This window comes from Eucyclogobius newberryi, unplaced genomic scaffold (genome assembly GCF_026437365.1).
Source record: "Eucyclogobius newberryi isolate DKJ021-1_F unplaced genomic scaffold, fEucNew1.0.hap1 SCAF_9, whole genome shotgun sequence".
NCBI classification, from domain to species: Eukaryota; Metazoa; Chordata; class Actinopteri; order Gobiiformes; family Gobiidae; genus Eucyclogobius; species Eucyclogobius newberryi.
Genome location: NW_027316532.1, coordinates 11,008,664 through 11,024,054, shown reverse-complemented (window position 1 = coordinate 11,024,054; position 15,391 = coordinate 11,008,664). Strand labels below are relative to the sequence as shown.

The window sequence follows — 15,391 nt, the reverse complement described above, 5'->3', positions numbered from 1 at the left end:
ACAGAGTGAGTGACAGAGAGTGAGTGACAGAGTGAGTGACAGAGAGTGAGTGACAGAGTGAGTGTCAGAGTGAGTGACAGAGTGAGTGACAGAGTGAGTGACAGTGAGTGACAGAGTGGGAGTGACAGAGGGAGTGACAGAGAGTGAGTGACAGTGAGTGACAGAGTGAGTGACAGAGTGAGTGACAGAGTGAGTGACAGAGTGAGTGACAGAGTGAGTGACAGAGAGTGAGTGACAGTGAGTGACAGAGTGGGAGTGACAGAGGGAGTGACAGAGAGTGAGTGACAGAGTGAGTGACAGAGTGAGTGACAGAGTGAGTGACAGAGAGAGTGACAGAGTGAGTGACAGAGTGAGTGACAGAGAGTGAGTGACAGATGGATCATCTAAATATGTCACTGGAGGAAAAGTGTTTATAAAAGTGTTTTTGTCTCAAAGCTAAAGGCCTGAACTTTAAGGCTTTTTCAAGTTTATCATGTTGACTTTATTCTGTGTATTTATACCTGTTGTACACACGAATGATAGTTTTACACCAATCGAGCAGGTATTTGTTACGTTGAAAAAGTGACAGGAAGTGACATCACACCAGTCCAAGTTTATGCAGCATTTACACAAGGCCGTGTCTACAGAGCCGCGGCGCGGTCAAATAGCCACTCCCTTTACACAAAACAAAAACAACTTTTTTGACTTTTTAAGTCAACAAAGTTTTTAGATGAGTTTTGGCCCAGTGTTTGCTAGGTAATTTCCTTGTGTGATGCCATCAATTACAAACAGGAAGTGACAATATAAAGCTAAAAAAAAATGTTTTAAAATATTTTTTAACAATATTCAAAATATCTTAACTTAATTTTAGTTCAATGAGTCGTCCGACCTGTAGGGGGCGCTTTACATAGAACAGAACAGTACTATGTACTTAAAAGTACTATGTACTTAAGTGTTTTTCTAAACAGGTTAGTTCAGTTTGTGGTGTTATTTTAACATTGATCACATTTATTGTATGTTAGCATTAGCATTAGCTTAGAGACAAAAGCACTTACTTTTATAAACACATATCTCATGTAAAGGTCTGAACGTGCTGCATCTGTCACTCACTCTACACTTTGTCTTCTTCTTCTTTGGCGTTTTATAGCGGTTACATTACCGCCACCTACTGTAGTTGTGTCTTAGACTTTATTCTTAATTATGGATTTATTTTAGCAATACTTTGCTAATACCGAATAAGCAAGGAATGGAACAGGAAGTGAAGCGTCTCAGTTTGAAGGAGCTGCTGGGTTCAAGCCTCGCACTGCACGTCCTTTACAGGCAATTAAACTTGAATAGTCTTCCTGTTTTGTATTTTCAATATGAAATGACTAAAGCAGTTTTCCTACAAAGGAATTTAATAACAGGGCGAGATTAACTGACTGTTTGTTTGTTTTTAAGTATTAGTATTATTAAATACTAAAGTTAAAAAAGTGCCTCTTAGTCTTTATTTCATGATATTTCAATGATTCTTCCCTCACCTCCCCCTCAGTCTCTCCCTCCCTCCCTCCCCTCCTCCCTCCCCGTTTCTCCCTCCCTCCTCCGCTGGTGGAGCTCCGTCACCTCCTCCCTCCCCTCCTCCCTCCCCTCCCCCTCCCCGTGTCTCCCTTCCTCCTCCGCTGGTGGAGCTCCGTCACCTCCTCCCTCCCCTCCTCCCTCCCCGTGTCTCCCTCCCCCGCTGGTGGAGCTCCGTCACCTCCTCCCTCCCCTCCTCCCTCCCCGTGTCTCCCTCCCTCCTCCGCTGGTGGAGCTTCGTCTCTCTCTCCTCCCTCCCCGTGTCTCACTTGCGCCGCCGCCGGTGGAGCTCCGTCACTCCGCTCTCTGAAGATGGCCGTGGTGGAGCGGACCCCGGCCAGAGAAGGAGTCCGGATCGTGTGCCTGTGCTTCTGCTGGTACACCGTCAGCTCCGGGGGCAACGTGATCAACAAGATCATCCTGAACGGCTTCCCGTACCCGGTGACCGTGTCTCTGTTCCACATCCTGTCCATCGTGGTTTTCCTGCCGCCGCTGCTGCGCGCATGGAGCGTCCCGAAGATGGACGTGCCGAGCCGGTACTACCGCTGGTACCTGCTGCCTCTCGCCTTCGGGAAATACTTCGCTTCGGTGTCGGCCCATTTCAGCATCTGGAAGGTCCCGGTGTCGTACGCGCACACCGGTGAGTGAGGGACGCACGGGGACACGCGGGGACAGACGTGGCTGTGTCTCCTCAGCTGATGTTAGCATTAGCATGTGGCTAACGCTCCGGCAGCAGCACACGCAGCTCGCGGGCCTGTCTCGCGTTACTGTCTCGCGTTACTGCCACGTCGGCTCTAAAAAGAACACCGGCCACTGTCGTGATTCGCCCCCGTGACGCAGCAGTCGTAGCTTCAAGTGTTTGTTGTCTTTCTTAATGAAATAACCGTGATTAGCTCGTGTTAGCTGACTGAATTAGCCGTGCGTAACGTCAGGGGGAGGGTCTGCGCGCGTGAGGGTCTGCGCGCGTGAGGCTCCTGGAATCTAACGTCAAACATGCGATATACATTATTATTTAGATTAAACACTGCGGTCCTCGTCATGTAGTGTTGAAGCAGGACATACTGCAGTGTCATAATTATAATGGATCTTTTGTAAACGTATATTCTAATTCTCATATTCCATAATGGAGGCAAAAGGGAATATGATGTAATGTCAAAAGTGAAACGTGGATTTACCTCAGAATATCTTAATATGACAAATCAAGGTGGTTTTGTCAAATAAAACCACTTCAGTGCATGCGAGTGATAGCTGAGAGGATTAAAAACATTTACTAAGGGATTTTACATGTTGTTTATCTGATAAGAAGTTATGTGATCTGAAATCCTGATTTTTTTTTTTTGATTTGATTGGATACTACTTTTTCTTTTTAATCTGCAGAAATATTGCTACACACTTTACCACAACCTATACTTGAAGCTCAAACACATATGTCGCTTATTTTTTGTTATTAAGACTTAAAACCTTTTGCATTTCGATGTTAAAAAACAAATGTATTCGTCGACCATTTTGAACCTTCTGAAGTCAGGTGATTTTGAACGCTAATTATGTCCCTGAGTAAAGACCTGAACCTCCAGCTGAACCGGATCAGCCCGAGCTCCACTTCTCCCGGCTAAAGAACTGAAGCCAAACTATATTTCACATCTACCTAATATTGGATCAAGCTGCATTAAATTAAAGACTCGGTGTGTCTTTGACCATCGATACAAGCAGCGAATGCGACGATCCTGGAATAATGCTACGATCCCGGAATAATGCTACGATCCCGGAATAATGCGACGGTCCCGGAATAATGCTACGATCCCGGAATAATGCGACGGTCCCGGAATAATGCTACGATCCCGGAATAATGCGACGGTCCCGGAATAATGCTACGATCCCGGGAATAATGCGACGGTCCCGGAATAATGCGACGGTCCCGGAATAATGCTACGATCCCGGAATAATGCGTCGATCCCGGAATAATGCTACGGTCCCGGAATAATGCTACGATCCCGGAATAATGCGACGGTCCCGGAATAATGCGACGGTCCCGGAATAATGCTACGATCCCGGAATAATGCGACGATCCCGGAATAATGCGACGGTCCCGGAATAATGCGACGATCCCGATAATGCGACGGTCCCGGAATAATGATCCCGGAATAATGCGGCGATCCTGGAATAATGCGACGGTCCCGGAATAATGCAACTTTCCCGGAATAATGCGACGTCCCGGAATAATGATCCCGGAATAATGCGACGGTCCCGGAATAATGATCCCGGAATAATGCGACAGTCCCGGAATAATGATCCCGGAATAATGCGGCGATCCTGAAATAATGCGACGTTCCTGGAATAATGCGACTTTCCCGGAATAATGCGACGATCCCGGAATAATTCGGCAATCCTGGAATAATGCGGCGGTCCCGGGATAATCAACATTTCATTGCAATTAATCTCTAATATTAACCATGAGGTGTGGATGTTGTCACATTCCTATTCTTTTTTGTTCATTCTTTGATCAAGACATTTCCAAAGATTTATCAAGACGTGAGATCTGCCAATTAATTAATTGATTCTTTAGATTTATTGTAGTACATCTAAACCATTATACTATCTTATATGACTAAATTAAGTGGATTTCAAACTCTTTTTATGCTTGTTGGTTTAGACAACCTTTGGAAGCTCTCCTGCAGTGCCCCTGAGGCACCCAGCTGGGGCCCCTGAGGCACCCCAGCGGGCCCCTGAGAGGCACCCCAGCGGGCCCCTGAGAGGCACCCCAGCGGGCCCCTGAGAGGCACCCCAGCGTGCCCATGGACCTCACTTTGGGAAACACAGCATTAACTTGTCCTGTTGTCTCTTTCCAGTCAAAGCCACGATGCCCATCTGGGTGGTGCTGTTGTCCAGGATCATCATGAGGGAGAAGCAGACCACAAAGGTGAGTTCTTGTTTCCGTGTGAAACCAGTACATCCAGTTCTACGAAAACTAGTTTGAAACTTGTTTTGCTCAATGTCACATCTTTATGTAGCAAATCTTTTTTAACACATACCGGTACTTTTATTTCTTCTTATCTATGATTTGAAGTGAAACATGTCTGGCCTTCATGGCCACACGTTGGCCTGAAGCTTTTGCAACGTTCTGGTGTTTTGGAAAGATTATTTGGAGTTCTGGCCAAGACTTGCTGCTCATTCTGAATACATGTCCTCAGTCATCACAGGAGCATTGAGGAGTCGCTGATTCAGAAAAGACTCCAGAAGTAAAGATTTGCAGTCGCCGTAGTAAATGAGCAGTGTAACTATTCATTTGTTTGATTCTTGATTCTGGATTTATCACGATTCTGTCAAGATTCTTACAATTCTGAACATTTTAATTTTTCATTTGGTGACAAGAAAACTGTAACATAATAAATGTTGTCTTTTATTGTAAATGATATGTACATTTCATAGCCGTAGCCACATTAGTTTGACTTCATCCAGTGCTTCATATAGGCGCTCTGTCTTCTGAGTTAAGTTGATGAAATGCTTGTTAGATTTACTTTCACGCTGTCGACCACTGTGTGCTTTGTCTGCACACGTGCTCTGTCCAGTCCTTTCTCCTACACACTTCTCCTCGTTGTGTGTCCAGTCCTTTCTCCTACACACTTCTCCTCGTTGTGTGTCCAGTCCTTTCTCCTACACACTTCTCCTCGTTTTGTGTCCAGTCCTTTCTCCTACACACTTCTCCTCGTTTTGTGTCCAGTCCTTTCTCCTACACACTTCTCCTCGTTGTGTGTTCTCGTGAAGGAGCTGCCACGTTGCGTGTTGACACAGTAACATGTGTAACGCTGGAGCTGATGTGACACTCGGACCTGCGGTGTGGGGGACCTGCGGTGTGGGGGACCTGCGGTGTGGGGGACCTGCGGTGTGGGGGACCTGCGGTGTGGGGGACCTGCGGTGTGGGGGACCTGCGGTGTGGGGGCGCCCCAGGGCACTGTCCTCGCGCCCTTACTCTTCACCCTCTACACTGCAGACTTCAGACATGACACAGACAGCGGTGTCATTTTAACTTAAATATCTCATATTAAAACGTACACAATTTGAAGCCCAAAGCAATAACAACAAGAAACGAGTCAAGTTACATTGTGCAGCTTTTAAAATGAATAGTTCTTGCCGGACCTGCTCCTGATTCAAAGGTTTTATCTTTACTGCATGTTCTTCCTCTTTCTCATCTGAGCCTACGGGACAAAAAAACCCTTTAACTCTCAATGGTGTAACTTTTTACTGTTAATAAGGATAAGGATGGAACGTTTGTCTTTGGTTCTCGAGGCTGGTGAGGTGTGCGAGGCTGGTGACGTGTGCAGGTGTGCGAGGCTGGTGACGTGTGCATGTGTGCGAGGCTGGTGACGTGTGCGGGTACGCGAGGCTGGTGACGTGTGCGGGTACGCGAGGCTGGTGACGTGTGCGGGTACGCGAGGCTGGTGACGTGTGCGGTACGCGAGGCTGGTGACGTGTGCGGATACGCGAGGCTGGTGACGTGTGCGGGTGCGCGAGGCTGGTGACGTGTGCGGGTGCGCGAGGCTGGTGGCGTGTGCGGGTACGCGAGGCTGGTGACGTGTGCTGGTACGCGAGGCTGGTGACACTGGTGACGTGTGCAGGTATGCGAGGCTGGTGACGTGTGCGAGGCTGGTGACGTGTGCTGGAATGCAAGGCTGGTGACACTGGTGACATGTGCAGGTATGCGAGGCTGGTGACGTGTGCGGATACGCGAGGCTGGTGGCGGGTGCGCGAGGCTGGTGACGTGTGCGCGAGGCTGGTGGCGTGTGCGGGTGCGGGTGCGCGAGGCTGGTGGCGTGTGCGGGTACGCGAGGCTGGTGACGTGTGCTGGTATGCAAGGCTGGTGACACTGGTGACGTGTGCAGGTGTGCGAGGCTGGTGACGTGTGCGAGGCTGGTGACGTGTGCGAGGCTGGTGACGTGTGCGAGGCTGGTGACGTGTGCGAGGCTGGTGACTTGTGCGGGTATGCGAGGCTGGTGACTTGTGCGGGTATGCGAGGCTGGTGACTTGTGCGGGTATGCGAGGCTGGTGACTTGTGCGGGTATGCGAGGCTGGTGACGTGTGCGGGTACGCGAGGCTGGTGACGTGTGCGGGTACGCGAGGCTGGTGACGTGTGCGGGTACGCAAGGCTGGTGACGTGTGCGGTACGCGAGGCTGGTGACGTGTGCGGGTACGCGAGGCTGGTGACGTGTGCGGATACGCGAGGCTGGTGACGTGTGCGGGTGCGCGAGGCTGGTGACGTGTGCGGGTGCGCGAGGCTGGTGGCGTGTGCGGGTGCGCGAGGCTGGTGGCGTGTGCGGGTGCGCGAGGCTGGTGACGTGTGCGAGGCTGGTGACTTGTGCGGGTATGCGAGGCTGGTGACGTGTGCTGGAATGCAAGGCTGGTGACACTGGTGACGTGTGCAGGTATGCGAGGCTGGTGACGTGTGCGGGTGCGCAAGGCTGGTGACGTGTGCGGGTGCGCGAGGCTGGTGGCGGGTGCGCGAGGCTGGTGGCGTGTGCGGGTGCGCGAGGCTGGTGGCGTGTGCGGGTACGCGAGGCTGGTGACGTGTGCTGGTATGCAAGGCTGGTGACACTGGTGACGTGTGCAGGTGTGCGAGGCTGGTGACTTGTGCGGGTATGCGAGGCTGGTGACTTGTGCGTTTATGCGAGGCTGGTGACTTGTACGGGTATGCGAGGCTGGTGACTTGTGCGGGTATGCGAGGCTGGTGACGTGTGCGGGTATGCGAGGCTGGTGACGTGTGCGGGTATGCGAGGCTGGTGACGTGTGCGGGTATGCGAGGCTGGTGACGTGTGCGTGGCTGGTGACGTGTGCGGGTATGCGAGGCTGGTGACTTGTGCGGGTACGCGAGGCTGGTGACTTGTGCGGGTACGCGAGGCTGGTGACGTGTGCGGGTACGCGAGGCTGGTGACGTGTGCGAGGCTGGTGACTTGTGCGAGGCTGGTGACTTGTGCGGGTATGCGAGGCTGGTGACTTGTGCGGGTATGCGAGGCTGGTGACTTGTGCGGGTATGCGAGGCTGGTGACGTGTGCGGGTATGCGAGGCTGGTGACGTGTGCGGGTATGCGAGGCTGGTGACGTGTGCGGGTATGCGAGGCTGGTGACGTGTGCGGGTATGCGAGGCTGGTGACGTGTGCGGGTATGCGAGGCTGGTGACGTGTGCGTGGCTGGTGACGTGTGCGGGTACGCGAGGCTGGTGACGTGTGCGGGTACGCGAGGCTGGTGACGTGTGCGGGTACGCGAGGCTGGTGACGTGTGCGGGTACGCGAGGCTGGTGACGTGTGCGGGTGCGCGAGGCTGGTGGCGGGTACGCTACGCTGGTGACGTATGCGGGTACGCGAGGCTGGTGACGTGTGCGGGTGCGCGAGGCTGATGACGTGTGCGCGAGGCTGGTGACGTGTGCGCGAGGCTGGTGACGTGTGCGCGAGGCTGGTGACGTGTGCGCGAGGCTGGTGACGTGTGCGCGAGGCTGGTGACGTGTGCGCGAGGCTGGTGACGTGTGCGGGTACGCCAGGCTGGTGACGTGTGCGGGTACGCGAGGCTGGTGACGTGTGCGGGTACGCGAGGCTGGTGACGTGTGCGGGTACGCGAGGCTGGTGACGTGTGCGGGTACGCGAGGCTGGTGACGTGTGCTGGTATGCAAGGCTGGTGACACTGGTGACGTGTGCGAGGCTGGTGACTTGTGCGGGTATGCGAGGCTGGTGACGTGTGCGGGTATGCGAGGCTGGTGACGTGTGCGGGTATGCGAGGCTGGTGACGTGTGCTGGTATGGTAGGCTGGTGACGTGTGCTGGTATGGTAGGCTGGTGACGTGTGCGGGTATGCGAGGCTGGTGGCGTGTGCGAGGCTGGTGACGTGTGCGGGTATGAGAGACTGGTGACGTGTGCGAGGCTGGTGACGTGTGCAGGTACGCGATGCTGGTACGTGTGCAGGTACGCAAAGCTGGTGACGTGTGCAGGTATGCGAGTCTGGTACCGTGTGCGGGTGCGCGAGTCTGGTGACGTGTGCGGGTGCGCGAGTCTGGTGACGTGTGCGGGTGCGCGAGTCTGGTGACGTGTGCGGGTGCGCGAGTCTGGTGACGTGTGCGGGTGCGCGAGGCTGGTGACGTGTGCGGGTACGCGAGGCTGGTGACGTGTGCGGGTACGCGAGGCTGGTGACGTGTGCGGGTACGCGAGGCTGGGGACGTGTGCGGGTACGCGAGGCTGGGGACGTGTGCGGGTTTGAGAGGCTGGTGACGCTGGTGACGTGTGCAGGTACGCAAAGCTGGTGACGTGTGCAGGTACGCGATGCTGGTGACGTGTGCAGGTACGCAAAGCTGGTGACGTGTGCAGGTACGCGATGCTGGTGACGTGTGCAGGTACGCGATGCTGGTGATGTGTACAGGTATGCGATGCTGGTGACGTGTGCAGGTACGCAAAGCTGGTGACGTGTGCAGGTACGCGATGCTGGTGACGTGTGCAGGTACGCGATGCTGGTGATGTGTACAGGTATGCGATGCTGGTGACGTGTGCAGGTACGCAAAGCTGGTGACGTGTGCAGGTACGCAATGCTGGTGACGTGTGCAGGTACGCAAAGCTGGTGACGTGTACAAGTATGCAATGCTGGTGACGTGTGCAGGTACGCAAAGCTGGTGACGTGTACAGGTATGCGATGCTGGTGACGTGTGCAGGTATGCGATGCTGGTGACGTGTACAGGTATGCGATGCTGGTGACGTGTGCAGGTATGCGATGCTGGTGACGTGTGCAGGTACGCGATGCTGGTGACGTGTGCAGGTACGCAAAGCTGGTGACGTGTGCAGGTACGCAAAGCTGGTGACGTGCAGGTACGCAAAGCTGGTGACGTGTGCAGGTACGCAAAGCTGGTGACGTGTACAGGTACGCAAAGCTGGTGACGTGTACAGGTACGCAAAGCTGGTCACGTGTACAGGTATGCGATGCTGGTGACGTGTGCAGATCCTGTTTACTAAAGGAAAGGATGTTACACTTTGTTCGGTCATATATCTCTCTCTCTCTAAAGTGGACGAGCACCTTTCAAGAGTCAAATACTTGAATTTGAAACTCCGCTCTTGTTCCTCCTCGTGTCTGGGTGGGTTTCCTCTGGTCTCCCAAGCCTGACCAGGATTAATTTCCTGACCAGGATTAATTTCCTGACCAGGATTAATTTCCTGACCAGGATTAATTTCCTGACCAGGACTAAGTTCCTGACCAGGACTTGACCAAGACCTGGAAATGGGCCGCTGCACTGTTGCATCCACTGCTCCTGACCGGTTGCCCCAGCAGCACTGGTTGAGGTTTGAACTATCCCTACGCGGACAATAAAGGCCAACACTGACCCTTATGATCTTCCCAACTCAAATTTGACAGTTTTCTTTAAACGCGCTTGTGGAGGTTTTACAATGACCATGAGCGACACATTCGAGAACAAAAATGTTGTGAAATCCAATTCACTTTATACACGATATCAAAATCAAACTAATGTGTATATGATATAAATTTTATATCATTCAAGTTTTTTTTTGTGTGTGGTTAATGTATTTTGTTTAAGATATTGTTGCCTCTAACGTTCACCTAGTTGCCTCCTTTAGTAAATTGCTAAAACTGCTTTTCTAGACACGGACGTTATGTTCTTATTGTTTTTTGTCTCACTCAAAAGCAAAAATGCACATTCCTTGTGTTTAGCAGCTCATGTTTCAGTTTGTCAGGTGTGTTCAGACCTGTACATGTGCTGACCTGTGCTGCCCCCTCAGGTCTACGTGTCCCTCATCCCCATCATTGGTGGCGTCCTGCTGGCCACGGTCACAGAGCTGTCCTTCGACGTGTTGGGCCTCATCAGCGCTCTGGCTGCGACGCTCTGCTTCTCTCTGCAGAACATCTTCTCCAAAAAGGTCTCCTGCACCGCACAATGACACTCGACATCACCAGGCTTCAGATGCCATCACATGACAGGAGAGAAACTACACCAGGTCTAAACTGAGCTAATCTAGAGTTAAATGAGGTCTACACTGCTACACTGTCCCACCCAAAAAAAACTAGGTTACCTACACACACTTCATATTTCGTTGGATCGTCTTAAGTTTTGATTACAGCAGAGAAGCTTCCCAAATGTCACATCGTGTAACGTACCCGTGTCATTTGGGAAGAAAAACCCATTGATCCATTCAGTATTGAACCTGACCTACTGCACCACCCCCAGATCATGAGCCCGAGGCATGATGGGTACAGATCATAGCACCGCCCCCATGAGCCCGAGGCATGATGGGTACAGATCATAGCACCGCCCCCATGAGCCCGAGGCATGATGGGTACAGATCATAGCACTGCCTCCATGAGCCTGAGGCATGATGGGTACAGATCATAGCACCGCCCCCATGAGCCTGAGGCATGATGGGTACAGATCATAGCACCGCCCCCATGAGCCCGAGGCATGATGGGTACAGATCATAGCACTGCCCCCATGAGCCTGAGGCATGATGGGTACAGATCATAGCACCGCCCCCATGAGCCTGAGGCATGATGGGTACAGATCATAGCACCGCCCTCATGAGCCTGAGGCATGATGGGTACAGATCATAGCACCGCCCCCATGAGCCTGAGGCATGATGGGTACAGATCATAGCACTGCCCCCATGAGCCCGAGGCATGATGGGTACAGATCATAGCACTGCCCCCATGAGACTGAGGCATGATGGGTACAGATCATAGCACCGCCCCCATGAGCCCGAGGCATGATGGGTACAGATCATAGCACTGCCCCCATGAGCCTGAGGCATGATGGGTACAGATCATAGCACCGCCCCCATGAGCCTGAGGCATGATGGGTACAGATCATAGCACTGCCCCCATGAGCCTGAGGCATGATGGGTACAGATCATAGCACCGCCCCCATGAGCCCGAGGCATGATGGGTACAGATCATAGCACTGCCCCCATGAGCCCGAGGCATGATGGGTACAGATCATAGCACCGCCCCCATGAGCCTGAGGCATGATGGGTACAGATCATAGCACCGCCCCCATGAGCCTGAGGCATGATGGGTACAGATCATAGCACCGCCCCCATGAGCCTGAGGCATGATGGGTACAGATCATAGCACTGCCCGGCTCCACCATGGGGGGCTCTTTAGTGGCTCCTCCATGGGGGGCTCTTTGGTGGCTCCTCCATGGGGGGCTCTTTAGTGGCTCCTCTATGGGGGGCTCTTTGGTGGCTCCTCTATGGGGGGCTCTTTGGTGGCTCCTCTATGGGGGGCTCTTTGGTGGCTCTTTTCTGTGTTTTTTCCCAGTGTCTCTTAGGGTCTCCTCCTTTGGGTGCTGACCTGTGTCTGTCCTCAGGTGCTGCGTGACACCCATATCCACCACCTGCGCCTGCTGAACGTGCTGGGCTTTAACGCGGTCATCTTCATGCTGCCCACATGGATCCTGGTGGATCTGTCCTCCTTCCTCACAGACTCAGACCTCGTGAGTTTGTTTGTTTGTTTGTCAGATCAGAGGGTCCTGAATGTCATGTTTTAAAGGGGCTGTACATGACTTTTACTGTGTTCAAATGTGAAAATACAACTATCTTAGCCCAGAGCGAGTTTTGCTGTCCTGGGTAAAGCTATCAAACGTTGGCATGGTAACGGTTCACTTCTCCTGCTTCTCACAGAATAAATGACTCCACGAATAGATACAGAGAAAGTGTGAGAAAGTGTGGTCTCATTTTCACCCGAAGAGATGCTTTTACAATATATCGCATAAATATAAAATATATAAAACACAATTTATTTAATACAAGCCAAAGTTAAGTAACTCTTCTGTTTTACACATTTCACCTTTAAGCTCTGACTGCATTTTAGTGTTTTATGTGTATATGTATTAATTTAAATGATTTTATATTATATAGATTATATTTTGCTACCTGTCTCCGTGGAGATGTTGCTTTGTCTACAATGTTCTCCATGGGGATAAGCAGGTGAGTCCACCAGGTCAAGTAACCAGTCAGATCTGTGGAGAGCGGTGTCCGCCCACATTAAAAATGCATTTTTTTGATATTTTTTAGCATTATACATTTTTTTTTATATATAAAAAGATACATAAGTTTACCGTGGAACATTTTAGGCAGAGCAATAACACCATTGCCATGACAACCAGCAGGTGGCAGAGCCCACTAGAAGAGCTGGGGCCCCTCTCATTGGTTCCTCTGTGTTGCAGTCGGACATGTCGGGCTGGAGCAGCACGTTCCTGCTGCTGCTCGTCAGTGGCTTCTGTAACTTTGCTCAGAACGTCATCGCCTTCAGTGTGTTGAACCTGGTTAGCCCGCTGAGCTACGCCGTGGCTAATGCTACCAAGAGGATCATGGTCATCAGCATCTCCCTGTTCATGCTGAGGAACCCGGTCACACTCACCAATGTCCTGGGCATGATGACCGCCATCGTGGGGGTCTTCCTCTACAATAAGGTCAGTCACGGAAAAGTATGTCAACTTATATTTCCTAATATCTTTACTGTATTGTTCAAGTTCAAGTTTTTTTTAAATGTACACTGTAATTAGCAATTCAGCTTTCAAAGTGTCCACAATGTGTCTCTCCCTCTTCCACAGGCCAAATATGACGGCAACAAGGAGAAGAAGCTGCTGCCCTCCTCAAAGTCCGATCTGATTTTCTATGATAATCCGGCGCTTTCGCACTCCCAGGGCAACGGTTTGGGCCCCTCCGGGCCCCTCTCTCCCCTGCAGCACAGCCAGTGGAGTGGCCTTCCCGACCACTTCCAGTACAGCCGACAGACCTACACGACAAACCACAGCAGCGGGACGCCCCAGTATGTTGTCTGAGGGCCACGCAAGAACATCCTAGGACCTGGTTTGAGGAACCTCACGCAAGAACCTCTTAGAACTTTGTTTGAGGGACCCAGGGCCCCGCAGCGCTTGTTTAAAGGGCACAGACTGAAGGCGCAGCCAGAGACGCTTTAGCGAACGCAACACTGTACAACATATTTATTAGTTTCAGGTCCACGCTCCCCACGCGTCCTGGGACTGGAACATGACATTTTAAGACATCATGAAATCACTATCGCCTTTAGAATCCAAATTTATTGTTACAATTATTGTGGGAAGCAATATGGAGTTAGTCTATTGTCGGGTATCATTATTATTATTATTGACACTATCAAATGTCTGGTGTCAATTAAATTATTATGACTGTATTTGTCTCATTCACAGCTTGACATTAAAATAGATTTGTATACATATTATTTTCTAAAATTGTCATTTCTGTGGGCCAACAATAAATGTGAGTAAATTTGTAACATTTGTAAATCCCGACGTTTCATCACCAACAAGTTCTGTGTCAAAGGTCAAAGGTTGGATTGAGAAAAATGCTGCGTCAATAAATATCCCTTAAATATCGTATCTGAATGAAATTTAACACTTCTGAGGCTTTTCTGGTACGAATTTGAAATAAAAGTTCAACCTAAATAAGCCGTTATGGGCAGTTTGTCCTTAAATGTTCCAGGAAAGTTTCTTCAGAAAGCGTGGGAACCTGTAGTGTGTAGAAACAGAGAAGCCTGGACATCAGACCGGCCTTCAAGAGAAGCCTGGACATCAGACCGGCCTTCAAGAGAAGCCTGGACATCAGACTGGCCTTCAAGACAAGCCTGGACATCAGACTGGCCTTCAAGAGAAGCCTGGACATCAGACTGGCCTTTACTGTTTAACACATGTACATTTACCTGTATTTTTTTACTGAATATTTGCTAAGCCGTTGCAGATGGTGAGAGGAGCAGGGGGAGGAGCAGGAGGAGGAGCCTGTCTCTATGGGCAAGATACTGTTTTCTGGAGTGTCCACTCGTCCTTGTGCGGCAGGACATGGATGTGTCCACTGGTCCTTGTGCTGCAGGACATGGATGTGTCCACTCGTCCTTGCAGCTTGAACGTGTTTGTTTTAACGTAACAAAAGATATCGTAAAAGTATTTTCCAATATTGCAATAAGATCAGTATCTGGGTGTTCCACAGCCCTGGTTCAGGTCTCCAGAGCTACAGCACATGTGCAGTGTGAATATGCCACGTTACAGTAGAGTTTGGCTGTTCGTAGGTGAGACAGTCGAGCGTCCGACACACACAACACAGGGCATTTTCAGTTGAAACATATTCTATTGTCTTTTTGTTTGTAATAGTTTAAGTTGAGGTTGTCAGACTGCAGTACTCGCATGAGCCTGAGGGCGGCGCCACACACCAAAGTGACAGTTGTGAGCATCTATCACGCATAGCTTCACGGGCCTGTCACTCACAGCTTCACGGGCCTGTCACCATCAGTTCTCACACTTTGAGTTGAATGTGTTTTTGCTCTTTCAGACCCAGACTTGGACAAACTGCTTGTGTTCTGATTGTTTTAGTGTTTTTCTGCTTCAGTCGTAGAAGTTTCTCTGTTACACTTTCATGATGATTCTTTTTATTTTTGTGCATCTTTAAAGGAACTCGTCTGGAGACAGTTCTACCAGGCTGATCCACGTTTAGAGATGTTTATTTAAAGGCTTATTTCATGGAATGCCAGATTAGTGAATGCTATTTTTAAATGATGGGAGAAATAAATGCATTGTGGGTATTTTCTGACTGTGTTTTTATGGAACATTTATGGACATGATTTAATCGTGTTCAACAAGATGAGGAGCACCTACTGTTCCTCGACCTCAGCTTTGGAGCGAGGTCATGGGTCATGGCTCAACTATGAGAGAGAGAGACAGAAGAATAGCCCTGGCCCCAGAGAGGAGGAGCCCTGACCCCAGAGAGGAGGAGCCCTGACCCCAGAGAGGAGGAGCCCTGGCCCCAGAGAGGAGGAGCCTATTGTACATGTTTTTAGTGGGCGGGGAAACAGGCACTC

At 50.8% G+C, this 15,391-nt stretch overlaps 1 protein-coding gene across 1 annotated transcript; it reads left to right on the top strand.

Moving 5' to 3' along the window:
* The first annotated feature begins 1,825 nt into the window (after window positions 1–1,825).
* Window positions 1,826–15,115, top strand: slc35e1 (solute carrier family 35 member E1). Its single transcript, XM_072438918.1, has 6 exons — window positions 1,826–2,173; window positions 4,380–4,450; window positions 10,291–10,428; window positions 11,871–11,996; window positions 12,729–12,974; window positions 13,116–15,115. The coding sequence occupies exons 1-6, from the start codon at window positions 1,846–1,848 to the stop codon at window positions 13,344–13,346; spliced, it is 1,140 nt and encodes a 379-aa protein (XP_072295019.1). The 5' UTR covers window positions 1,826–1,845; the 3' UTR covers window positions 13,347–15,115.
* The last annotated feature ends 276 nt before the right edge of the window (window positions 15,116–15,391 follow it).